At 45.6% G+C, this 26,645-nt stretch overlaps 1 protein-coding gene across 6 annotated transcripts in view; it reads left to right on the top strand.

Moving 5' to 3' along the window:
• The window catches only part of NFIA (nuclear factor I A), a 693,058-nt gene that overhangs the window by 61,890 nt on the left and 604,523 nt on the right, over positions 1-26,645 (top strand). Inside the window, exon 1 of one of the 6 annotated variants that reach the window (XM_045292068.1) lies at positions 13,819-13,882. The exons of 2 other annotated variants lie outside the window; for them this stretch is intronic. In XM_045292068.1, the coding sequence (XP_045148003.1) occupies positions 13,880-13,882 (3 nt within the window). In that variant the 5' untranslated portion in view covers positions 13,819-13,879. Of the gene's footprint in view, positions 1-13,818; positions 13,883-26,645 lie in introns of those variants that run through there. 3 more of the 6 variants (XM_045292066.1, XM_045292064.1, XM_030886133.2) reach the window with 3 other exon arrangements.

Here is a 26,645-nt window from a genome sequence, read left to right as displayed (position 1 = left end):
GACTTGGACCCCACGTGTAGCTGTCTACCTTAAAAATGGCTAATATTGACTTCAGTCCTATCATGTGCCAAGTATGGTGTAAATGTCTACTCATTTCATCTGCACCATCAATCTCAGATTTTTATATTACTTCCCTCATTTTCTAGATGCAGAAACTGAGCCTCAGAGAGGTTCTTTGTGCCAAAGACCTCCCTGGCAAGTTAATGAGTGGTGGAGCTGAGATTTGGACTTCCATTTGGATGACTTCAAAGACTGCCCCTCCCCACTCCCAATATGATTTGCTGCCCAGAAACTCAATTGTAGAGCCACATCCTCTAAGTACCTATACTTCCACCCATTTCATTTCATGCGAAGAGTTTCCTTATGATTCCTTTCTCTAGTTCCTACTAGGAAATTCTACATTTTAATTATTAAAACAGTAATTTATGCTTTAATTTCCATCTGTATTAGTCTGGGTACTTTGGAGAAACAAATCCACAGCAACTCATGTATAAGAGAGAGTTTTATGTAAAGAAAATGTGCATCATGAAAACATCCCAGCCTGATGCTGCCCAAGCCCACAAGTCCAACATTAACCCATTAACCCAACACCAGTCCACAAAGTCCTCCACCTCACAAAACAGAGGCAATGATGCCGACTGCAGGAGGAAAGCTGAGTCAGTGAACAAATAAGCATCTCAGCACTAGCAGGGGTCTCCACACGGCTGCTCCAGCACCCAGGGCTGCATCGGGATAGATCCATGTAGCTTCTCCTTGGGGATGTCTTGTAGGAAGTCAGTCTTGCAAGCTGAAGCAGGGAACTGCTAAGGCAGCTGCACCCTGGTGCGACCATCACAAAGCAAGAGACCCGAGAACTAGAAAGGCGAGGCTCACCACCCATTTATCCCTCTACCTTTCAATTAGCCCCACATGTGATTATCGGCCAGGTTGGCACAATTAACTAACTCACCATGTTCACATCATTTCTCTATGATATCTCTATGGTATTGTTGATAGAAATGATTCTGAAGATCCCATGATAACATTTTACAAGACCAATTATATTCCTCATTGTGAATACCTTTTCTTAACAACGTAAACAGCAACTATACACGTGGACCATCTCAGATGGAATGCACAGCCACAAAATAGACTGCATCTGGGAAAAGTGAAGATGGAGAAGACCAATATCATCAGTCCGAATGAGGACAAAGGCCAACTGCAGAACAGACTGTCAACTGCTCATTGACAAGCTCAAGTTGAAACTGAAGAAATGAAAAGAAGCTCATAAGACCCAAAGTACAGTTTTGTGTATATCCCACTAGAATTGATAGACCATCTCAAGAATATATTTAACACACTGGTTACTCGTAGGGAAGGACCAGATGAGATATGGGATGACATCGAGGACACACAAAAAAGTAGAAGGTCATTAAAAATATAGGAAAGTATCCAGGTCTGTCTCCTCCAGTGGGAATCGCCAGCCAGGTCCCAATGCCAAGAAGGGGCTAGGGAGGGTTTTTGGTCATTGTAAATATCCTCTAAGGTAAGGACACACTGAAAAGAAATTAATTATTGCTGTAGAATCTGACAGCATTTGCTGCCACCCAGAAGGGGGAAGCTGTGTCTTCGGTGGCTTCAGTGGGGACTGTAGCTTTGCCAGTGTGGGTGGTGCCAGAACTCAAAGCCTATTATCCTGGAGGCCGTTTGGATTCATGGTGACCACATGAGTCCCAGCAGAACGGCCCCATCAGGTCTTCGAGACTGTAAATCTCTCCAGGAGCAGAGAGCTACATCTTTCTCCTGAGGAGTAGCTGGTGGGTTTGAACTGTCTTAAACTACTGACCTTGTGGTTAACAACCCAACACTTAATCCACTGTGCTGCCAAGGCTCCTGAATTACAGATCCCTTGAGAGCCATTGAGGAAGCCATTAAAAACAAAACAACAACAACAGCACTAAAACTCTATTCACTGCCCTTGAGTTCATCCAGACCCTCTAGGACAGAGTGTAACTGCTCGCTAGGGTTTTTGAAGCTGTAAATTTTAACAAGAGCCGTATCTTTTTCCCAAGGAGGGTCTGGTGAGTTGGAACTACCTAATGGTTAGCAGCCCAACTTAAACTCACCTAACTCATTGCCATAGGAGAACTCCTCAAAAAATGCACACTGTTGAGATGGTACTAACAGAACAAGGTGTTGAAATAATACAAACCCACTGCCGTGGATCCAGTTCCAATTCAGAGGAAACCTATGCAGAGTTTTCCAAGCTATAAACCATCCTGGGAGCAGATAACCTCATTTTTCTTCTGCAGAGCAGCTCATGGGTTTGAACCGCCATCCTTGTCATTAAGCAGTCCAACATTTACTCAATAGTGCCCTGGGCAATACAACTCAACTCACTGCCATCAAGTGGCTTCTGTCTCATAGAGAGCCTAAAGGTCAGGGTAGAACTGCTCCTTTGAATTTCTGAGGTTGCAAATTTTTATGGGAGCAGACTGCCTCGTCTTTCTCCCACAGTGTGGTTGATAGGTTTGAACTGCTGACCTTGCAGTAAATAGCCCGAGTCATGAGCCATTCCACTATCAGGCAATACTAGGTTAATAGTGATGGTTGAACAACATAATGAAAATCATGTCATTGATCTATAGACGTGATGGTGGTTTCTGAATATTTATAGCAATAAATAGAGATTTGGTTATGTTTTTTTTAATTCGATTGTGGTTAGTTTTTTTAAAAATTCTAAAAACATGTGCAAATACCTGGAGTTAGAAAACCAAAGGGAGGATCGCTTCTCAGCCGTTTGGCTAAGATCAAGTGTAGAAAACCAAAGGGAGAACATACTTGACATTTCTCAAGCTGAAAGAACTAAAAAAAAATTCAAGGCTCAAATTCAATCCTGAAGGATTCTATGGACAAAACAGTGAAAAACGCAAGAAACGCCAAAAGAAGATGGGAAGGCAGACTCACTGGACCAAAAAGGATTGGCTGGTGTTCAACCAGGTCAGGAGGGGCCAGAGGGTCAAGAACTGATGGTACGGAAGGAAGAAGTTGAAGCTGCACGGAAGGCAGTGGCCAAAAAAAGGAGTGGTGGTGTATTAGTCTGGGTACTTTAGAGAAACAAATCCACAGAAACTCATGTATAAGAAAGACTTTTATATAAAGGTTAAGTGCGCATCAAAAAGACAACCCAACCCCGTGCTGCCCAAGCCCACAAGTCCAACATTAATCCATATGTCCAACACCAATCCACAATGTCCTCCTCCATCTCACAAAACAGACGTAATGATGCCGACTGCAGGAGGAAAGCCAAGTCAGTGAATGTGTAAGCATCTCAGCACTGGCAGGGGTCTCTACATGGCTGCTCCAGCACCCAGAGCTGCATCAGGGTAGGTCCATGTGGCTTCTCCTCAGAGATTTCTTGCAGGAAGTGAGCCTTTCCAGCTAAAGCAGGGAACTGGCTAAGGCAGTTGCACCCTGGTCCGAGACCACCAGAAAACCAGAGACCCAAGAACTAGAAAGGTGAGGCTCACCTTTATCCCTCCACCCTTCAATTAACCCCACATGTGTTTAGCGGCCAGGTCGGCACAATAAACTAATTACCTCAGGGGGGCTCTAGGAAGTGACAGAAAATCAATTGATATAGTTAAATAAATAGAGGCCATGCAGGAAGCAGTAACTTGGCTACGCCTACAAATTTGGAAGACCGCTACCTGACCAATTGCCTGGAAAAGATCCATATCCATATCCATTCCAAGGAGAGGTAAAACACCAGAATGCAGAAATTATCAAACAATATCATTAACATCACCTACAAGTAAAATTTTGCAGGCAATTATTCAAAAACGGTTGCAGTGATAAATCGATAGGAAACTGCCAGAAATTCAAGCCCGATTCAGATGAGGATGTGGAACAAGGTATATTATATAACTGCCAAAGCACTAAGAATTATGACCCAGTCAAGTTGATAACATAATTCATTGCTGGCCAAACCCAACCAAAACCAAACCCACAGTCATCGAGTCAATTCTGACACATAGTGACCCTGTGGTGTGGAATAGACCATCTCTAGGGTTTCCAAGGCTGTAGGCTTTGATGTTAGCAGGTTGCCATACCTTTCTCCCCAAGCTGGATTGGAGTAGAATGGTTCCAGAGGAATTTTAATGACTGACTTTTTGAAAGTAGATCTCCAGACCTTTCTTCCTGGGTGGGTTTGAACCTCCAATCGTTCAGTCAGCAGGCAGGTGCATTAACCATGAGTACCACTCAGGGACTCTTGGTCGATAGTAGGCACTTATTAAATGTGAGTGCCTTCCCCTACCTTCTTAGGATGCTCAAAACACTACCTTATGAAATAATTACTTGGGTTTTACCTTTGACTCTATAAATGTGTGTAAACTAGGTACAGCATTTCAAGTTACGAATGTTTCCTACAAAACACCCAGCCAAACTCACTGCCATTGAGCCCATGCTGACTCATGGAGACCCCTGTGGGTTTCCAGACTGTAACTGGTTACAGAGTAGAAAGCCCAGCCTTTCTCCCTCAGAGCTGCTGGTAGTTTGGAACTGCCAGCCATGAAGATCACAGCCCAACGAGTAAGCACTATACCACCAAGTAACCATAATAATTCCTACAAGGAAGTATTAATAAGGAAAATACAGGAAATTCCATAAAGGCAATGGCTGGAAGGAAGCTGAGCCACCCGATAGCGGCCCGTATGCCCAGGCAGACTAAGGAATATCAAGGGGAAGTTAACTGCTTTCAAAAATTGACAAGAGGCTATCTAACAGGAGCTGTATTACCTTGCGATCCATATGCATCCAGCCCACAGGCACACATACACTTTTTAATGGCCAATAAAACACCCAAAAGGGGGGAATGTGGGCAAAGCTTTCCTCTTAGAAATCCAGGACCACCTAAAATCAAGACGTTTCATGTTGCTCCCTTCCCCCTCCTCGATGGGGAAGCCCAATAAAGATAGGCAATGGCACGTGACAGGTCACATCAAGTCCCTCTGATTCTTGGCAAAGCGAAGCCTAAATCCAGACAAGTGCTGAAGGGCTTCGCTTCCTGTCAATCTGCTGAGGCTAAGTGAAGGAGAAGAAATGGGGCCCTCTCCACCCACTACTTATAAGGCAATTAGAACATGCTGATTTCCTTAACAGGATTATCTTTGTCCTTCCCCAGAGCCCTTTCCATTAATGAAGTAATCAATGACCTTTCATTTGGAAGTGACTCCGTCATTCACACATCAGACTCCTCTATAACACAGAAACCGCTTAGTAGCCTAAACAACCAAGTGCAGAGTTAATAACTCTTACTCTTAAAGTCACCTTTATGGACATTTTGCTCCCTCACCCCACCCCCCTAAAAAGTGTTTTAACACTAATGGAAATAATCTCTTTCCCTGTGTGGGCATCAGTCCCAGAGTTTATAACTATTCTCAGGTATGAGGCATTATGGGTCATTCCTCACAATACCAGGCAGGGAGAGGGAGTGGAGAGCTCATTTCATTCAAGAGGTGTTCCCCAACACCTACTCCCACCCCATAAAACCTTGAAAATAATGAAGGAGAGAAACTAGAAAGTTCACAGATCTTGGGAGAAAATTTGCCATATGTGGCAGAAATCCAGGTATGTATTTGAAATGGAAATCACCCAAGTTCCTCACTATAGTCAGAGTGATCTTCTTAAACCACAAATACAATTACTTCACTTTTTGCTTTAAATTTTCCAACAAATTCTCAGGACAAGATCTTAACCCCTTAATATAGGTTACAATATTTGCAGTTTCTAGGGCAGTGGTTTTCAACCTTGCTAATGCTGCAACCCTTTCATATAGTTCCTCATGTTGTGGTGACCTCCCCCCCCCCCCAACTATAAAATTATTTTCGTTGCTACTTCATAACTGTAATTTTGCTACTTTTATGAATGGGGCAGCCCCTGTGAAAGGGTCATTCGCCCCATAAAGGGGTCGGACCAACAGTTGAGAACCGCTGCTCTAGTGCTCCTACACCTTCCAGGCCTCACCTGTGGGGACTCCCTTAGTGTTATCTATTCTATGCCTATGCTCGCTCACTTGCTCGCTCTCTCTCACACACACACATACGCACACACACTTTCCTCTTGTTCATCCTTTCGGCTCTAAAAGCAGGTACCACCTCTTTCAGAAAGCCCCCCCTCAGATCTCAAATCTAAATTTCTGTTCTTGCTGTGGGTGGGTGCTATTGAATTGGCTCTGATTCATAGCATCCCTGTGTGTAACCGACGGAAGCAGTGCCTGGTTCAGGGTCATCCTCTCAATGGCTATGTGTAAGCCCACTGTTACAGCCTGTGGGTCATCATCTCTTCTCTAGCCTCTGTTTGATCAAACATGATTCCCTTTTCCAGAGACTGGTCTTTCCTGAGGAGCCCGGGAGCATAGTTGGTTAAGCGTTAGGTTGCTAATTGTAAGATCAGCAGTTCAAATCCACCAAGGGAAAGAGATGAGGCTTTATAGGAACATCGTAAAGATTTACAGGCTCAGAAATACATAGGGGCAGCTCTACCCTGTCATCTAAGGTCCACCTGTCCTATAACAATTGAAGGCAGTGGGTGAGTGGTCTTTCCTGACAGATGTCCAAAGGGCAGGCAGTGAAGTCTTGCCCTCTGCGCTGTTAGGGAGCATTGTGACTGTTCTTCTTCCACGACAGCTTTGTTTGTTCTTCTGGCGATCCATGGCTCCTCCAATATTCTTCACGACACCATAGTTCAAATGCCTCAATTCTTGTTTGGTCTTCCTTTGTCGTTGTCCAGCTTCCACATTCGTGTGAGGCAATTAAGACGATTGGCTTGAGTCAGGCAGATGTCAATCCTCAAAGTGTCACTCGGACACTCGAACAAGTCTTGTACGGCAGATTGTCCCCAATATACTACGTGGCTTTATTTCTCAACTGCTGCTGTCATTGAGCAGTGGATATGGATCCAAGTGAAGCGAAAAGCTTGACAACTTCAATCTGCTCTCTTTATCACGTGGTGTCTTTTGGCCCAGTTGCGAGAACGTTTGCTTTCTTCACGTTGAGTTGTAATTTGTACTAAAGGCCATTTTCTTTCAAACTCATCCATCAGTGCTTCCGGTCCTTTCCACTTTCAGCAAATGCGGTGGAGTCATCTCAATATCAAAGGCTGTGACTGAGCCGTCCTCCAATTCTGATGCCATGTGCTTCATAAAGGTCAGCCTCGCAGATGATTTGCTCAGACTACAGATTGAATAAGCCTGGTGATAGGATAGCACCCTAACACATGCCTTTCTTGATTTTAAATTACGCATTATTCTGTGTTTTGTTCAGATGACAGCCTCTTGATTTGTGTACCAACTCCACAGGAGCCAAAGAATGAGATTCTGAATATCTAGATTAATTGGCTTTTCCAGGAGCATTCCTCATATTAATCTTCAGACTTTTTTTTGCAATTGCCTGTTTATTTGTCTAATCCCACTAACTAGACTATTAGATAAGAACGTGTCCACCATTGAATTCCCGATAATCTAGAATTATGGTCTAGCATCATAAATATTTGTCCAATTAAAAATAATGGGGAAAATGGAATTTAATATCAACTAGAAAATCTTAAGTGAGTCTAGCAGCTAGTAGGTGCGCAATAAATAGTTGTCCAATTGGACTTAGGTTAAATTGACTATGACTTAGATAATATCGGGAAGGCAAAGTGAGATTGAGTTGTACTTCAGGGAACTGATACCTGGTTAATAGTGTTGAATGGGAATATCGTGAATGCTAAAAGATAGTAATCAGTAAGGAAGGATCGTTGTGAAACAGGAAAAGGGAAAACCTGGCTGTGTTGGCCCAGCCCTGCTCAAGGAAAGGCAGGAAATTGTCCCTAGAGAAGAAGGCTCTGCGCAGCCAGCATGCACTCCGCTCTCACCATCCTTCAAGATATTTCACTGTTTCCCCCCTCAGACTCACTTTTCGCCAAGCATCCCATAAACTTTCTGCAGATTTCTTACAGGGAGAGCCATGTGCTGACCCAAGCATTCCTATCCAGCCAGCAGCTCTTTCTCTCATTGAAAATGAAGAAATTGACCCAGCTTACACACCACACTCTTGGAAGCTGGGCTATTATGAATCTGTCCTGAAAGTGTACTCAATTCTGAGTTTACGAACAAATATCATGCTTCTAAATTTATCAAGCAGAAAGCCAGATCTCGGGACTCACCAAAGTTCAGTACCTTGTAAGGCTCAGCCCACGCCATCTGGTCTCCCTAGAAAACACTCTTAGCTCGTTTCTGCTAGATGCAATGGGAGACACCCGAGACCTGCATAGCGTCCTGAACAAAGGAGCTCAGCTAAGGGACTTTGCTCAGAGGCTGCCTGTGTGGGGCCAATTAGAGCAGGAAGACACGGCTTTGACACAGGCAAGGAGTTGGGTACAGACTAGAGACTGAGATATTACTTTATTTTATTGTACTTGAATTTACTGAGTTTCACAGGTTGGTTTGTTTTTAACAATTTTATTGGCATGTATTCCACATGTTATAAAATTCAATAGGTCAATCATATTTTAATAAGAGTTGTACAATTATCTCTAGAATCAACTTTACTTCCTTCTCATACCCACTGTCACCAGCTCCTTACCTCCCCCAACATCCATTTCCCCCCACCCCCACCGAGAAACCATCAATGTAGTCTTTGTAGGTGTTATGGGGTTGTTTTGTTTGTTTTGACAAATTGAAGGTTTGTAACAATCCTGCATGTAGCAAGCCTATCAATGCAATTGTTCCAAGAGCATGTGCTCATTACATGTATTTCTGTCACATTTTGGTAGACCTCAGAATATTTCAAATGTTTTCAAAATGCTATTTCATACAGAAACTACAACATAATGTACACAGAGTTACAAATACTTTGTGCAACTAACTTGACAGCAGTGGTCTGGAATCAAACCTACATATTTCCAAGGTGTGACTGTATACACTTTCAGAGCAGGAAGCCAACGGCTGGCCAGGTGTATGAGGAAGCTTCAAGTTATACAATGTGGAATGAGTGCACATTCAAGCAGCAGGTGAGACAAGACTCCATTTGGCAGACAGCAGGGTAAGGAGCCGAGAATGATCAAAACTCTAACTCAAACTCATTCTGACTCATGGCAACCCCATAGGATAGAGTAGAACTGCCCGTGGGGTGGCAGAAGCCACATCGTTTTTTCCCAAGGAGCGGTTGGTGGTTTCAAACTGCTGACCTTGCAGTTAGCCACTCAACGTGTAACCAGTCCACCCCCAGGGCTTCTCTAGTACTCATAGTAGAATACGGTCTTCTAAGGATTTAATACTGGCTCCGTTAGGACACCATGCTTGGTAAAGATGAAAGGCAGTGAAAAAGGGGGAGCTCCTTGAGGGGATGGGTGGACATGGTGACTGTAACAGTGAACTCAGACATGTCGACAATGGTGAAGATGGCTCAGGACCAGGCAGTCTGTGGTACCCAGGGTCACTATGAGTTGGAGGTCACTCTATGGCATCAGCAGCAATCTTCCAAGTGGAGCAGTTCAAACCTACCATCTGCTCCATGGAGGAGAGATGTGGTCATTTGTTTCCCTAAAGATTACAACTTTGGCAACCCTATGAGACGATTCTACTTTGTCCTATAGGGTGGCTATGTGTTGGCATCAACGTGACGGCAGTGGGTCTGATGGTATGTTCCAAGAAATGTGTGGTTGTCTTTATAAACACTGCCTAATGTAAGATTCCAACCGACCTCTAGTCTAGCTAATAGCAGCACCCTAATTTACAATGAGGAAACCACCCTGCACATTACTCTGGTTTTGTTACTCTCTGAGTATGACCATGAATGACAGGTATGTTCATTTCCTGGAATAATCATATCATATTACGAATGGGTTGCTCAATCCAACAGAAATTTATTTTCTCACCGTTCTGGAAGGTCAAAGTCTGATTTTTCAGATGTCATCAGAGCTGTGCCTCCTCCAAAGGACCCGGGGGAAGATTCTTTCTGGTCTCTTGCAGCTTCTGGAAAACCCTTACATCCCTTGGCTTGTGGCTTCTCCTCTGTGAGCGAGTGTGTGTTTTTCTCCTCTTCCTAAAGGATGCCAGTCATAATCAGATTAGAACCTACTCCAATGTTTTGATCTTAGCTAATGACATAGGCAAGCATACTGCTTCTAAATAAGGTCACTTTCACAGGTACAGGGGTTAGGATTTCAACATGCCTTCTATAGGGTGTGGGGCACAGTTCAAATTTTCTTGGATTGAATTATGCTTCCCAAAAGACTTGTGGCAATCCTATTTCCTGGCATTGGACTGATAAAGACAATGCCAGTGATCCAAACCCACCAGCTGCTTCATGGGAGAAAGGCTGTCTGTGCTTATAAAGATTGACAGCCCCAGAAGCCACACATAAGGTCACTTGGCGTTAGAATTGACTCTATCAAGGACAGTCAGTTAGGGCTCTGGTTTTTGCTATTTTGTTGTTTGGGGTGCTTATCTTTTTATTGTTGTTGTTAGGGGGATCCAGGTGGTTCCCAATGAATCACAAGCCTGTGTACAACAGGTAGCCACTGCCGCGGTCCTGAGCCAATTTCACAGTCGTGATTATGTTTGAACCCACTGTGGCCTCCACTTTGTCAACCGAGCTCATCAAGCATCTTCTGCTTTTCCACTACCCTTCCACTTGACCAAGCATGATGACCTCCCACAGGGACTAGTCTCTCCTGATAAAACATAGACAAGCGCATGAGATGAAGTCTGGCCGGGCTGACTTTGGAGCTGCAGTCTGGCTACACTTCTTCCAAGACACACAGCGCTAGCTATGAAGGAGTCGTTTAGATTAGCAGTCACCCTGAGCTCCTACTTGAGGACTACCAGGTCAGTTGCTCTCCAGCTGATTCTCACTCATGGTCACCCCACGTGTTACAGAGGAAAACGTGGCTCTGTGTGATTTCTGTAGCTATGATGTTTTTGAAAGGAGATCACTAGACCTTTCTTTCCAGATATTTCTGGCTAGTTGCTGCCAATTAACCAATTCTGCCCCCCCCCCCCCACGGAGAGGAATAGGTGTCTTACAAAGAGGAGAACAGACACAGAGATAGACAGCAAGGTGTCTGAAAGCACTACAAGCCAAAATAGGGAAAAAAAACACAAAAACCCTGCTACTGAGTGCCAGGGGCCACCAGCAGGTAGGAGAGCAGTGTGGAAGCGGTTCTCTCTCACAGCCCCACAAAGAGTCACCACAACCCAGCCCCGTCCACTTCTACCTTCCAGAACTCCCAGACCTTCCATTGTTGATCTTTAAAGCCCCTCCTTCTGTGTTATTGTGTGACAGCCACCCCAAGAAACCAAGACAGCAATGCATATTAACAAGATGTAATTGCCAGTATTTAACTGTGGTTTACAAAACAGGCAATTTCATATGGTTCCACCTGATTGCCCCTCAGCCACCGAAGTCAGGTTTGGTCCAGGGATCTAGCCAGGATTGTACTCGGTGGCCATGAACAGAGATGACAGAAGTGTAACATAGGAGGGGTCGGCCCGACACAGCTAAGGCTTGAGGGATGACAGCACAATGTAAACTAGCTCCAGGAGGCCCACAGTCAACCCACCTCCAAGCAACTGAAGGGATTCTGGTCAAGGAGTCTGGGCCCGTGGATGAAGCCAGGTGGCATGCACGGTCCAGCCACAAGAGAAGTCACCAGCTGAGCTGCTCCCAACACCCAAAGGCCAGAGCAGCCGCTCATCTCTCCCCACCCTTCCTGGGAACTTTATGTGAACAGAAATCAGATCACATGTTGCCTGGAGTCAGATATGTGACCAGACTCAGTGCACTGTGCAAGATTTCACCAATGATGAAAATAACTTTCTCCGGCTGCATTTAACATCTGGTGTCACAGATTTTTGCTGAGAGTCATAAAATCACTAACTTGCAGAGAAAATCTCATTGTTGAAAAATACATTTATGAAGGGTGGGTGGCAGCCGGAGCCTGGCTGGGCTCCTCACTCGCCTCGATGTCAACGGCGGCCCTTTGTCTCCTTGCTGGATGATGGATTTCAAGAGGCCTTGGGAGGAATCTGGGGCAGCAGAAAGACAGACCTAGATTGGTGGCCCTGTCACTGCCTGGCTGAAGGACCTTGGCCTAGTTCCTTAACCTCTCCGAACTGCTGCTTCCGGATTCACACACACGGGGGCTAAACATAGCCACTTGTCAGGGCTGCTGGGTGGATTCCATGAAATAACACATGCGTCAGGGCCAGGCACCGGAGTAAATGCTAGCTCCTCTGTCCTTCTTTCCCTCTCCCTTTCGGGTTCCTGCCTTGAATGCTGTGGCATTTGTCACAGACATGTAGCATGTAGCATTCTTTCAAAGCCTGGCCCAAGTTGCAGCTCCCTGGGGCCCTGGTCCCCCAGTGGGGATGGAGGCACCCAGGCTGTATCCAGTCTCTCCCAGAAGAGGGAAAGTCCCTTTGGGTGAAGTTCCTCTGCTTGTTCAGGGGACACTGGCATTCAGTAGATGCTGACTGTAGACATGGCTTGCCTGACCCCCAACAGCAGCCATGGTTCAGTGGCAGAATTCTTCAGTGCCCCGCAGGAGTCCTTGGCTCAAGTCCCGCCCGCTGTGCCTCATGCTCTGCCACCATCTCACTGTCAGTGGAAGTGTACGTGTTACTCAGGGGCTGGACAGGTTGAAGCAGGGCTCTGGGCATAAGATAGGCCAGGAAGACAGGCCTGGCCATCTACTGCTGAGTATCAGTCCATCAAAGTCCTGTGGATCAGGCCTGACCTGATCATGGGGATGGCTCAAGACTGGCCCTGGGTCCAGAGTCAATTCAAAGGCGCCTGACAATCAACAGCCACAACAAGGATCAGCACAAACAGAGGAGCTGGGTCAACACGTGTTCAATGTCAACTGTCATTGAGCATGCTCCTGCTTTGTCTGGGTCCTGTGCTAGACCTTGGGCTTCCAGGGAATAAGTGGCAGAATGGGGAGAGCCACAGGGAGACCACAGCCCATGGAGGGTGTGATCAGAGGTATCCCTCTGTGAACCCTGAATCAGAGATAAGGGCAGTAGGGTTGGCTGCCGGAAGGGCCACCACATTGGAGACATCCTCTCTCTCACTTGTCATCCTCATGGCCACCTTCAACATTCACATGAAGGCCATTTCCCCCTGTGTCTGAATGTCTCAATGCCGCTGGTGTGGATGGTTGGGAGGGAGCACACCGTGGGGATGACCTGGATCCTGCCCCTCACCCCCAGCATGGCCCTGACCTTGGTCTCCTAACCCACCGTGAGCATGTCCCAATTGTTATCATTGTTCAGAGCACACTCTGTCTCTGTCTGTTTGTCTCTATCTCCTCTCTCCCCTGTCTCTGGTCTCTCAATATGTATACACTATCTCTCCTATTCTCTCGCTCTCGCTCTCTCTATATATATAGATAGATGATGATAGATAGATAGATATAGATAAAATGATATTACATATATATATATGTAATATCATTTTCTCTCTCTAATATCATTTTCTCTCTCTTTCCCACTCTCTCCCTCTCTTTCTTTCCCTGCCTCTGTCTCCCTGTTTCCCTGTGCAAGAGTCTGTCTCTGTGTCTCTCTGCCTTTCTCAGTCTATCTCCACCCCACCTCCTCCACTCTCTTCTAAATGCTCTGTACCTGAGCCACTCCCCTGGCTGTCAGAGGTCCCACAAAGCACAGCCTCTCTTCACATATTTTTAACTCTCACTTACTTATTATCTTTGCCTCCACCATTTTTGGCGGCAGGCCACAGCAAACAGAATGTGAGAAAGCACAAACTAATGAGCTTCTTCAAGAGAGGATCGGGAGCTTCTGTTATTTCATTTAGTCCTCAGAGTTTAACTTCTGGCACTTCCTTCACATCTCCAAATGGTAAGTGAAGGTTGTTACTTTTCAATTTGGTCGGGCTGTGTAGCACATCTCGTCAATTAAAATGCACCCTCAGTGCAAAATCACAACAGGGCCGGCAGGAAGGGTGCCAGTGTGGGAGAGTGGTTTTTTCAAAGTTACTTTTGTTCCCTGCCGTTGAGATCTGTTATAAGGCAGCCTTATGCGCCAAACAACACCATTCATGGAAAGCAACACGTGCACAACTCATCGGAATGCGTCACTGTGGTGGGCTGAGGACCCTACAAGAAAGACCTGGGGGGCAAGTCTGGTGACTAAGTACCTTTCCCTCCTGCGGGGATTACAATTCTTGGTGATCGCATGTGTTCCAGAGTAGAACTGGATTCCATGGGGGTTTCTGGATCGTGAGATTTATGCACGATTTCCAGGTCTTTCTTCTGTGGTGCCCTGGGAGGGTTCAAACCCTCCATCTTTGTTCTTGGCAGTCCTGCTCATGCCTTGTGTGCTACCCAGGACCCTGGGGTGACTGCGCCCAGGCCTCTGGATGTAGCCCGGCTCGAAGAAAGCATCTTGGAGTCTAGTGGTGCTAAGCTGGCACCTACACAGAAACTAACCCACAGGGGCCACTTACATCCTGTTCTACAGGGTCGATATGAGTCCGAATCCACCCGATGACAGTGAGTTTGCTCGATCTTTTGTTTGGCTTGGTTTTTTTCACCGCAGGCCCCAAGGGAATTCTCTAACTGGAAAGTCCCTTAAAAGGGGCTGAACTGCATAATAAGCTTCACCGGTGTTGCTGGCCCCACTCATTCCTTCATTGCTTTATTCATTCATTCAACAGATGTTTATTGAATGCTAGGCACTATCTTTGCCTCAAAATCTGGAGCTGTTAGATCCAAAGATATCCGTTTTCCCCCAAACTGGAGAAATATGGGAAGATTAACTTGTATAACCATGAAGCTAGCTTCCTCATGCTTCTGTTTGTTCCACATATAAAAATCACTGGGAAAGCCTGGTGAGCACCTTGGTTCATGTCATTTTCTGGACTATTAAAATCTTATGTTTACAATCACAAATGTTTAGGTGCAGATAAATGAAAGAGCAGAATGTCCAGCAGTCACAAGCCTGCCTCTCTAGGACAACCACTCTTCTAGAAAGAAGACGATTTTTCATATCAACAGAAATGAGCAAGCCTTAAACAGAAGCTTGAGATTCAGCAAGAAAACCTAAAATTAATGAACACATTTGTTGAGCACCTACTATCCATCAGAGTCAGGAGGTTGCAGGGATTTGTAAAGTAAGGTCCTGATTTTCTAGAGCTTGGGAAATAATGATTCCCTCACCATTGATACCCGAGTGCATTTAATTCAGGCCTAAAGTCTCTGGTGGCATAGTGAGTTAGACAGTGGGTTGCCAACTGCAAAGACAACTGTTCAAAACAACCAACTGCTTTATAGGGAAAACATGAGGTTTTCAACTCCCGTAGAGAGTAACAACGTTGGAAGCCCACTGGGACAGTTCTACTCTGTCCTATAAAGTCACTATGGAATCAACTCAATGGCAGTGAGAAAGTCTCTGAACTAGGGTTTAGGGTTGACAATGGCTTACAGTCCAATTTCCAATGGGTATTCTATAACCGTTCTAAAGTTTCCTCCCCATTTACCCTTCTCATTTTTAGTATTGCTTTCCTAACAGCATTCACCCTTTGACTATTCAAATTCAGAGGTTGTAAACTCAAAGCACCTTTAGCCCTGCGCTGCTTCAAAGGCATGGGCAGGCATGTCTTAGGTAGGTTATAAAGGACAGACTACACATGATAAAAGGCAAACAGCTTTGAATGTCTACAAGAACTCTGTAGCTGGTGTTTTCCGTCAGCCCGGGATTAATTGTTCATACATGTTCTGAAAGTGCATTGCTCAAAGCTCTGCTCTAGTCCCTTACAGTATTGTAGGAGATGGAGGATTGTGGTCAAATAAGTTTGGGAAGTGCTGCTTGCCAACTCTCAGTCACAAAGCACATTAATAAATTAAAGGCTTTGATAAGCTCTATAGGAAACAATGCAAATGAGCTCTCCTTAACCCTCAGTGAAGGGATCCTGGTGGAGCAGAAGCTAATGCTCAGTTCCACCCAGCAGCCAGCCCACAGGAGAAAGATGTTGTATTCTTCTGCTATAGAAAGTACAGCCCATAGGAGCCCTATGGGACAGCTCTGCTCTGGCCTACAGGAGCACTGTAAGGAGCAGCTCGCCAACCGTCAATCCCCAACTACTTGACAGTGAAACACGTGTGAGGGTTTGGAGACACTCAGGATCATTTTTGGAAACACATTCTAGAAAACAGATGTGTGGTTCTTATTCTTCAAGGAGCCCGTGGGGTGTGGTGATTAATGTGCTAACCCAAAAGTTGATGGTTAAATCTACCAGTTGTACCACCAAAGAAAACTGTGACCGTCTGTAGCTTTAGAAACCCTGTGGGGAAGAAGTTCAACTCTCTCCTATCAAGTTACTATGAACTATAACATATAGCATCAACTATAACAATAGGTTTTTCACTTTGAAATCCTTTTGTATACATTCTCAATATTGATATCATGCCAATATTGTAAACAAAACTATTAGGTGAGTCCCACAGTCATTATCACTGTATTTACAGCCATCACTGGTCTAGCCGCTGGCCAGCTAACTGGCTTCACCCTTCTCTTAGCCCACACTTCTGCCTTCCCAGCTGACTTGAAATACCCGCTATCCACCGTGTGTGTTTCATTGTTTGATTAAAATGTACATCTAACTTGTCTATGTGGCCAATTCTCACTCATCCTCTAAGACTCAGGTTGTCTCCTCTTTTGAGCCTCCCCAGGGGTGCCATGCCCCACATTAGTGGGTTGCTCCTCCTTGTTCTTCCTGGGCATTTGGTGTGAACTGTATGGCATTCACCCAAAGGGCAGGATTGTTTGCTTCTAGGCTTGTCTTCTCTACCAAGCTGAAAACTCCAAGACAACAGAGGCTGTGTCTTATTTATCTTCGTAGCCATAGGTCTTCATACAGACGAAAATAGACCAGGATCTGGAAATTAGGCAAACTCTAGATAAGAGGTCAAAAGAAAAGGATGCCTGAAATAGGGAAAGTGTAGGCTGAGAAACAGCTGGCATTTGGGAGGTTGCACTATAAGCAACGTGGTGGTGTGAGTTGTCTCTCCCAACAGCATGAGTAATAAATTCCCCGTCCAGACCAGGAAGAGCGGAGACTGGATCCCAGGGAAGGGGGATGCAACACCAGGAGGTGAGCAGCATCAGAGGAGCAAGGTAGAGTAAGTCCTAGAAGGATCAAGGGAATGGCTACAAATCTGAGTGGAACCCGTCATCTCCTTGTCTAACTGATAGCCCTATGTTCCTTTACCCGGCTTTGAATAGACAATTCAATCCAGATTCAGGAAGGGCGATACTTCCACAGGTGCAGATTAAATGGGAAATTAGAGCACTACAAGGGCAGGAGACCAACCTGATCATTAAAGTTTCAGGTGCTTCTCTCCATGTGGTTGGTCTAAGATTGACCTCTGCCTTTATTCTATTACCCTAAATTATGATTTTCCACATTCAGAAGCTCATTCCAGAAACTTGGCTCCAACCTATTGCTTCGGTCCTAGAGGTTAAATCCCGGAATTTAACTCAAGGAGTTGTAGTTTAAAGATCTGCCCCCTACAAAATGCTTAAGCCCAAGCTGGGAGTTTCAGCAACTCACAGATAAAATAACAGTCACTTTGCAAACAGTGTCTGGGGAGCATGAAAATGGATAATAAATATGAGTGGGATCATATCAAGGCAAAAAAACCCTGTTACTTCTTTTAGTGGCTGACAACCTGTTCACCCACACAGCTGATAGCTAAGGAATAAGTTAAGAAACAGGATACGAGATATGGATCAAGCCAACAAGATCTTAAACGTAATTAATATTTTTAATAGTTTGAAAAATAAAGGAAAATGGATCCTAATTAAGTCATAACTCCATGTCTATATCATCAATTATAAAGGCAAGCACATGAATTCAAGATAATCCTTTTGGCCATGTGGATGACTGTCAGAAAACACAAGGAAAGAAACCTAAAATGTCTAAGTTTCTATATTGTTCGGTGTAAATGCTGAGAGCTGAGAGAGAGGGAAAGTGAAGTGATGTAAGGATGAGAGGAGAGGTGCAAGCATGGCAGAGGGAGGAAGGGAGAGAAGGGAGAGGGAGGGAAGGAGAAAGTGTCAATAAAATGGGTAAGGTTCTAATTCAGGCTCATGGTTAGTACTTTTCTCCAAAGGCCACCTATAATGGTACATTTCCAAAAGTCCTTATGCTTCTTGGACTGTTCAGGACAAATTCCATATGTAACTCAAATGTCAACTGGGATCACTCTGTCTTTTGAGATTCGCATAAAATAGCTCAGACGCTACCCCCCTTCTCAGCCTACAGCAAACCTAACGTTCTTCCAATAGTTAGTGGACTCCAGGCTTTAATCCCCCTCAAAGTCCCGTGACTCCTATTTTCTGCTTCTACTAAATCTAGAAAGCACTCTTGCTTGCCCTTCTTTATCTGTCCTTACTGTTCGGCGGAGACTTAACATGAACTTTGACCAGCTCCCCTGATTCACCCCCAAGTATCACACACCATTCAAACGGTCGCCAGCGAGGCACTTTCGTGGAGAACATCGGAACAGTGACAAAGTGAAACCACGTGGCAGATGACTTCAGGGTCCCAATGAGGCAATTAGACATTCCTGATAGGAAAGTCCTTCAGCCATACTGGCAATAAGGAATTTCTCACTTTTTACCTTTCTTCTGAAATCCCCTGGCATCCTGCTAGTATTTTTGCCCTCTCACCCCTATAGGCCTCTCATATCTTTCTCCTCTGTGTGTGCCCGACCTCGAAAAATCCCCTTTGGTTAGATATCTCTGTATCTCTCCCTACACCTCTTCCTGGTTGTGCCCGCAGAGCCTCTTTATGATCAAACACACCCGTGGAGACAAGTGTAGAGAACAACATAGGATTCCATGTGGCTGGAAGCTAGTGTCCTAGAAGGAGGAGGAGGGAACAGAGAGGGTGGTTGGGAAAGTACGAGACTAAGAGATAAATGGGAGTGCTGCCATTTGCCTCGAAGTAGGAATTCTTCTCCCCGTCGATTTCAGCAATAATTAGACACCCCAGCACCCATTATGAACTCTATTCGGAATCAAGGCTTGGCTGTCCACACGCCGGCCCTTGGTCCACATATAATCCAGGCCCAGTCCAGTCTTACCCTGGCTTCTCTCCCAGAGTTGCTTCCCGAAATCCATTTAGCACTTGAGTTTGTTGGAGACAAATCATCTTGAACTGTGAAGGGCACACAGGAAGAGGTCATGCAAGAGACATTTGATTTCCTTTGCTTTGTTTAATGTCGACGTAGCGCTATTAAGTGGAGAGCATCCCCATTTTATAGATGAAGTAAGTGAAGCTCAGAGGAGCTAAGTCATTTTCCCAAGGTCACATGGGTTGCCTCTTCGAATCCATTTTCACTCCTATAGCTAGAGCAACTTTCATTTCTGCACCAAGAGTGATTATTCTAAAATGAAAATGTGAGCCTCCTACTCCCTTGCTTAAAACTCCTCAGTGGTTCCCGATTGTCGTCAAAGCAAACTTTACCCTCCTGGCATAACAGGGCATTCATGATACACACTGGCCACCCACCCCCATTTCTCTTTCAGTCCTCCCTCTCCTTGTTCTCTCCTCCTCCCCCTAGGGGGCTAGCTTCCATCCGTGCTGAATTATATGCTGTGCTCTGTACTTACCTTCCACTCTTAATACACACTGTTCCCCTGACCTGCCACCCTCTCTCCACTAACATGAGAACTCCTTGAGAGAGGGAACGTGCTTGTGTTCATCAAGGTTATAACTTCAGTACTTAGAACAATGCCTAGCACCCAGTGGGTCTTCACTATTTTTTTTTTCATTCATGCCACTTCATCCCACCTCACTTCAATTACTTTCCCAGACTAGCCTCCAGGTCTCATGTCAGATGTCGCTTTCTCCAAGAAGTCTTCCTGGCACCACAATCAGATTTCAATCCCTTTTTTCCTCCTCCTTCAGATCACTCCATGCTTACAACTATCATAGCGTCGATCTGTCTCTATCGCAATTTTCTCTACACTCCTGTGGCTCCTATGCACTAGACGGTACACTCGAGAGCCTGGTGAGGTCTTGTGTATCACGGTGGTATCTATCCACGGTGTCAAATACCATCTGTAGCCCCTGGATGGTGAAAATCGATAATGTGGTTGGCAGCTAACCGAAAGGTCGAAGGTTCCAGTAGACTCAGAGACACCTAGGGGAAAAGGTCTGGCAATCTGCTGAGGCGACAGCACTGAAAACCTGTGGAGTGCAATTCTGCTATTAGGCACATGGGCTGCGCGGAGTCAGAACTGACATTATGGCAACTAGTCTATTTTCTTGCACCAGCCACCTAGCCAGAGCATAAGAACTCCCTGGAAAAGCAATGGACATACCGGTGCTATCTCTTCACCCACCTTTTGGCCCATGCTGCTGTAGAATTTTCTAAGAAGCCACACACTGAGAGACGTGTTTCCTTCTTATTCCTACCGCCTGGACTCGTATTTGACACCCTGGATATACAAGACACTTGCATCTTTTATATTAATCCTTACTACTAAGGGTTTCCCTCACTTTTACTGATCCTCTATGTTATCAAACAAGTTACTCTTTTCTAACAATGTGTCTTTCCTGAAACATTGTCATGCCAACGTGTTGCTGTTAGATGCTTGTAAGTTGGCCCTGTCTCAGAGCAGCCCAGAATGAGCACCACCCAGTCCTGTGCCTGGGCTTGAGTTCATTGTTGCGGTCACTGCCGACCCATCTCTTTGCCGGCCTTCCTCTTTCATGCTGGCCCTCTGCATTACCACGTGTGATGTCCTTGTCTGGGAACTGATCTATCCTGTCCGAAGTACATGAGATAAAGTCTTTCCATCCTTGCACTTGAGGATCATTCTGACTGTATTTTCTTCCAAGATGGATGTTTTGGTTCTTCAGCAAGTCTATGATATAGCTGATATGCATCGGAGCCTGGTGGTGCTGTGGTATAAGCACTGGACACAAATGCTCAGTCAACTCACCTGGTAACCAAAAGGCTGGTGGTAAAAGCTCGCCCAGCAGCTCTCTAGAAAAAATACCTAGTGATCTGCTTCCATCGATTAGCCCTGTGCAGGGGAAGAGAGTAATCCATAAGAGAAAAGAGAAATCAAAGTGGGGAGGGGGGGGGCAAGGTGGGGGCTTTGGAAAGTAGTTTAAACTGTTGAATACAAACAAGATTGATTATCTGAAATGTGAACCCCACCTAATTCACACTTTCTAAAGGGCTTTCTTTTTTTTTTTTTTTTAATATGGGAAGGAGTAAACCCATTGCTGTCAACCCAATGTTCATGCACAGCAACCCTGTAGGACATTGGGTAACTATCACATAGGATTTGAAAGGCTAAAAATCTTTACAGAAGCAGACTGCCACATCTTCCTCCCACGGTGAAGCTGGTGGATTTGAACTGCTACCCTTTAAAATGTTTCACCACTGTGCCACCAGGGCTCCTGCATGAAGAGTACAGCCAGGGAAACCCTATGGGGCTGTGCTATTCTGTCTCATAGGATCACTATGAGCCAGGTCAGGGAAAGTGGGGGGGGGGGGTCAAAACAAAAACTTTATGACATCTAATAACAAGTGTCTGTGATGTAGCTGGGACTTTCCATCTGCTTTCTCAGTTCATTCTCCTGACAACCCTATGAGGCTGGTATCATGAGGAAACTGAGACTCAGAATGTTAAGTAGAGTACACACATTCATAAAGCAAGAATATAGTGAAGCTGAGATTTGAGCCCAGGTCTTCCTGACTCGAGAGTCCTCTTTGCCTCCTTTGACCCATGAGCAAGTTTGCTTGTTCTCCACGGGAGCCTTGAGCACAAGTAATCTAACAGCAGGAGATGGAGGGGAGCAGTGATCAAAGAGGAGCCATGGAGAGATTCTATTGATTTCCAAAACTAACGGGAGACCTCAGCCTAACAAGGCCCAAGAAACTCAGGCCAGAGACACGGGCTCTTCTTGAAGCCCTGCCTGCAACTGACTGCCAGCACCCAGGAAGGTGCTTGGCCTCTCTGGGGCTTGATATCTTCTTCTGCAAAACAGTTTGTTGAACAAGGTGGTCTAACATCCATACAGCACTTGGGTCTGAGGGTCCGCAGAGAGTAACTGCTGTCTACTAGACAATGATTGCCCCAAGCCGGGCTCCACTGGCAAGCCACATGGTGTTTCTTTTGCTGTGACACTTGTCTCTAAGGGCCTGGCATGGGCAACAACTCTTGGCTTGTGGCCATCCAGTCCCCCTTTTCTGCTGGAACACGGGTTTGTTTCACAGTTAATGCACTTCATGTATTGCCACCATCTATCTATCTGTCTGTCTGCCATGTTACCATGAGGATGAACAGGTTGCTGTGCAGCTTTCAGATTTACATTACCAAAAAAGATCTAGTAATCTATGTTTGAAATGGGCCAATTTAAAAAAACCACCTTTTTAAAAAAAATCATTTATTGGGGGCTCGTACATTTCTCACAATCCATACATACATCCATTGTGTCCAGCACATTTGTTGCCATCATCATTCTCAAAACATTTGCTTTCTACTTGAGCCCTTGATATCAGTTCATTTTCCCCTCCCTCCACCACCTCATGAACCTCTGATACTTTATAAATTATTATTATTTTGTCATATCTTGCACTCCCCGATGTCTCCCTTCACCCTCTTTTCTGTTGTCTGTCCCCCAGGGAGGGGGTCATAAGTAGATCCTTGTAATCAGTTCCCCCTTTCTTCCCCACCTTCCTGGTATCACCACTCTCACCACTGGTCCTGAGGGGTTTATCTGTCCTGGATTCTCTGTGTTTCCAGTTCCTATCTGGACCAGTGTATATCCTCTGGTCTAGCCTGATTTGTAAGGTAGAACTGGGATCATGATAGTTGGGGGATGGGGTGGGGAGGAAGCATTTAAGAACTAGAGGAAAATTGTATGTTTCGTCATTGCTCTGCTGCACCCTGACTGGCTCATCTCCTCCCCGCAACCCTTCCATAAGGGGATGTCCAGTTGCCCACAGATGAGCTTTGGGTCCCCAATCTGCACTCCCCCTCATTCATAATGATATGATCTTTTTTTTCTTCATGTCTGATACCTGATCCCTTTGACACCTCATGATCACATAGGTTGGTGTGCTTCTTCCATGTGGACTGTGTTGCTTCTGAGCTAGATGGCCACTTGTTTACCTTCAAGCCTTTAAGACCCCAGATGCTATATAGCCAAGGACCATCAGCTTTCTTCACCACATTTGCTTATGCACCCATCTGTCTTTAGCGATTGAATCAGGAAGGTGAGCAGACAATGATATGATTTTTTTTCTTCTTTGATGCCTGATACCTGATCCCTTTGACACCTCGTGATCACACAGGCTGGTGTGCTTCTTCCATGTGGGCATGGTTGCTTCTGAGCTCGATGGCCGCTAAACAAACCTTTCTTTTAGTCACACTGGAAAGCCACTTGTTCTATAAGGAAGCAATAAGTCAGCAACAACTCCATGCCAATGAGTTTGGTTTGGATGAGTCCCTACAGTCCAGTCCTCCACCCATCAGGGCAGAAGGCAGAAGCTCAAACACCATTTCATGGCATGAGACCCCGGTGAGCCCCCAGGGCTGGCTCCACAGCAGTCAATGAGAGCAGCCACAAAGCATCGCTAGTCCGGGTTGTTTTTTTTAACTATTTAGTCAGAAGCTACCTTGTTTCCCCGAAAATAATACAGTGTCTTATAGTAATTTTTTCTTCCAAAGATGTGCTAGGTCTTATTTTCAGGGGATATCTTATTTTTCCATGAAGAAGAATACGGTACACATTTATTGTTGAACCAAAAAAAAAGAAATTTATTACCTGTATACAGTATGGTAGTAGTTGTCTTCACAAAGCAACATAACCAGACAAACTGTGAATCCTACAGTATCAAGAATTTCTTGTTACTACGATTATTTCCATGTGCAACAATCTATGGTACGTTTACTCATAATCTATGGTACGTTTACTCATAATCTATGGTACGTTTACTCATAATCTATGGTACATTTACTCATAATCTATGGTACATTTACTCATAATCTATGGTACGTTTACTCACAATCTATGGTACGTTTACTCGCACTTCCTGTCTGCTCCGGCTGCGCTGAGGCCAACCGTGAGCTGTGTGGCAGCATCCACTGCTATGGTCCAAAGTCCAGAGTTACGGTAGCTTGGGGGGCCTTATTATCAGGGAGGTCTTATTTTGGGGGATGCCTTATATTTCAGCAAGAGGCAAAACTGTAAGGAGGTCTTATTTTCGGGGGATATCTTACTTTCGGGGAAACACGGTATATACTAAGCCTAGCATTGTGCTCAATGCCATGGGTACAGGAGTAAAAAAGAACAGCCAAAGATAAGCAGGTTCCAACAAGTGGGTAACCACAGTTGTGTCCCTTCTCCATCATCTGAGAGGCCTGGGGAGAGGTCTCAGGCAGGGAAGTCACATAGTTGGATTTGAACTCCAGAATGACCATTTCGAAAATCCATTGCAACAGTCCAGGCGAGATTGGATGAGGCTCGGAACAAAGTCACCGCCAGTGGGGCTGTTGACAAAGTGGCATTCTTGTAAGGCAGAGGCATGTGCTCTGCGGAGAGGCTGTGTTAACTGCGCTCCGAGGGCTGGCGCTGGCGAGCAGGGAGGGAGTCTAAGACTGTTCATCAGACGCATGGCTCGCTTGGTTCACCCAGTCAGGGAGGCAAGACGCCAAGAGGCACAGGTGTTCCGTACCGTGGAAGGAGGCCCCTGCCTCTCCTGATTGCATAAACAGGCCTCCTGCTTCCTCCCTCCTCAACATGCGGCAGCTCCTCGGGGAGTCCTGGCCTCCCTTGTCAGGGCGCTCCTGGTGGAGAAGGCAGAGGGCCGGAGGGGTCTGGGAGAGGCTGGGAGCCCTTCTGGGAATCACTGATGAGCTGTTCGGCCTCCATCAAGACGGGGAAGGGCCGTGGGTCCGATCCGTAGGTCGACATCGTGTGATTCCACCCACCCTTTACCCGCTCGCTGCCATCTGTTTCCTATCCAGGCTGAGCACGAGCTCGTGCGTGTGGTCACCAGCAGACAGAAAACCGCTCTGCCAACAAACCTGAAAATGCTAGCTTTCATCTTCGCTTTTGGTAACTCACTTGCAAAATGGATATTGGAAAGATTGGCCCTTACCACCGTGCCTCCGCCAAATCCCAAGGAATATATAAGGGCATCAAATTCCCCTTGAGGTTTGTACTTTATTGAAGGGAGATGGTGGGGGTGCTTGGAAACAACCTCCGTACAAGGGCCAAACCAAAAAAGGAAATAGGAGCAAAGTGGTTGCATCCTTTTGCAATCAACTATTATAAAAGCTGGCCATCTCCTGCCCAACAAGAAGACGTGGCTTTTCCAACAGACCCAGTTTTATTTTACATAATTGTAACCATCTCGGCATGTCAATTAAGATAGAATGTTACCTTTGGGATGGGATCAATTAGGGCCCTGAAGATTGAATTTGGAATCATGATTAGCCTGTTTTACATTTTGCCTTCGTTGTCTAAAGTATACAATTGTCTGATTCAGCCCAATTTTTAAAAACATATTGTAAACTTATTTATTTTCTTAAGCCAAAGCAGACGTGGGAGGGCCTTCCACTAACACAAACCACAGCAAAATGGAGGACGGGCTGGTGGGGGTCGCAAGGTGATTAGAGTCGATTCTTAAATTTCCTCGGCAAGAAAATATTGAGTGTACTGCCATGGCTGCTGGATTTTCTTAAGAACTGAAGTCATTGTGCTCTGGCTGGGGTCCGAGCCCTTCCCTGCTTTTGGGTTGCAGTTTGAAACGGTACAGAAGATGCTATCGGGTTGTAGTCATTCATGCAATGTCATTGAATCAAGCTTCTGGAAATAGACAAAGGACTTGGTGTCCCAAAATGTTCTGCTGGCGGAAAATGGATAGCAGTGTGAGATATGATATTACTGGGTTTGGTTCTGCCTCTGTATTTGTGCTGACTAAAGTAATTTCATGAGAGACAGGGAGAGAGAACGGGCAAGTGAACACCTAACTGTGTGGAGAAACTAAACGTTTAGAACAATTGCTGCATGCAGGGGAGGCACGGATCTCAGAGCAGAGATGGGCATGGTTTCCTTCAGGGGTCACTTCAGTAATGGGAATGTCTTTCTTTGTGTGTCTTACATGGGTGTCTCCCAAACAGGGAGGAAGCACAGACAGATGCATCACTTGAAACCACAAAGGGTTCCCCCCCAGCCCCCCTTCCCGGCCCCTGCCCTCCGCAGTGTTTCCCCGTTTGTTGTCACCCCTTGTCTGGAGCTTTTGCCACCGTTGTCAGCATGACAAGTGAGGCCTCGTCCACCGACCAGGGACGCCGGCTGAATGCAAATCAAGCCCAGGCCCGCGGCGCTGGCTGACACACACGGTGCTGGGCGCAAGCCCATTCTCGGCCCCTTCTTTTGACCCCTAATGCCTTTCCAAGATCCGCCATCTTCACTGCTGCTGGCCCTCGGAGAAGAAAAAGAGAGCTGTTGGCGTGTGACGTGAAAGCAATGTCAATAAAAACCCCTTTCCACATAAAGAGCACATCAAAATATTACCAAATAATGGTGCTGACTTTGCCAGCAGGCAGCGGCCTCCATCTGGAGGTA

The sequence above is a fragment of the Echinops telfairi genome, unplaced genomic scaffold, assembly GCF_000313985.2.
Source record: "Echinops telfairi isolate 266 unplaced genomic scaffold, ASM31398v2 ScPeMD7_443;HRSCAF=831, whole genome shotgun sequence".
Classification (NCBI taxonomy): Eukaryota; Metazoa; Chordata; class Mammalia; order Afrosoricida; family Tenrecidae; genus Echinops; species Echinops telfairi.
Note: the sequence above shows the minus strand (reverse complement) of the source record. Positions and strands in the feature narration are given on the sequence as shown.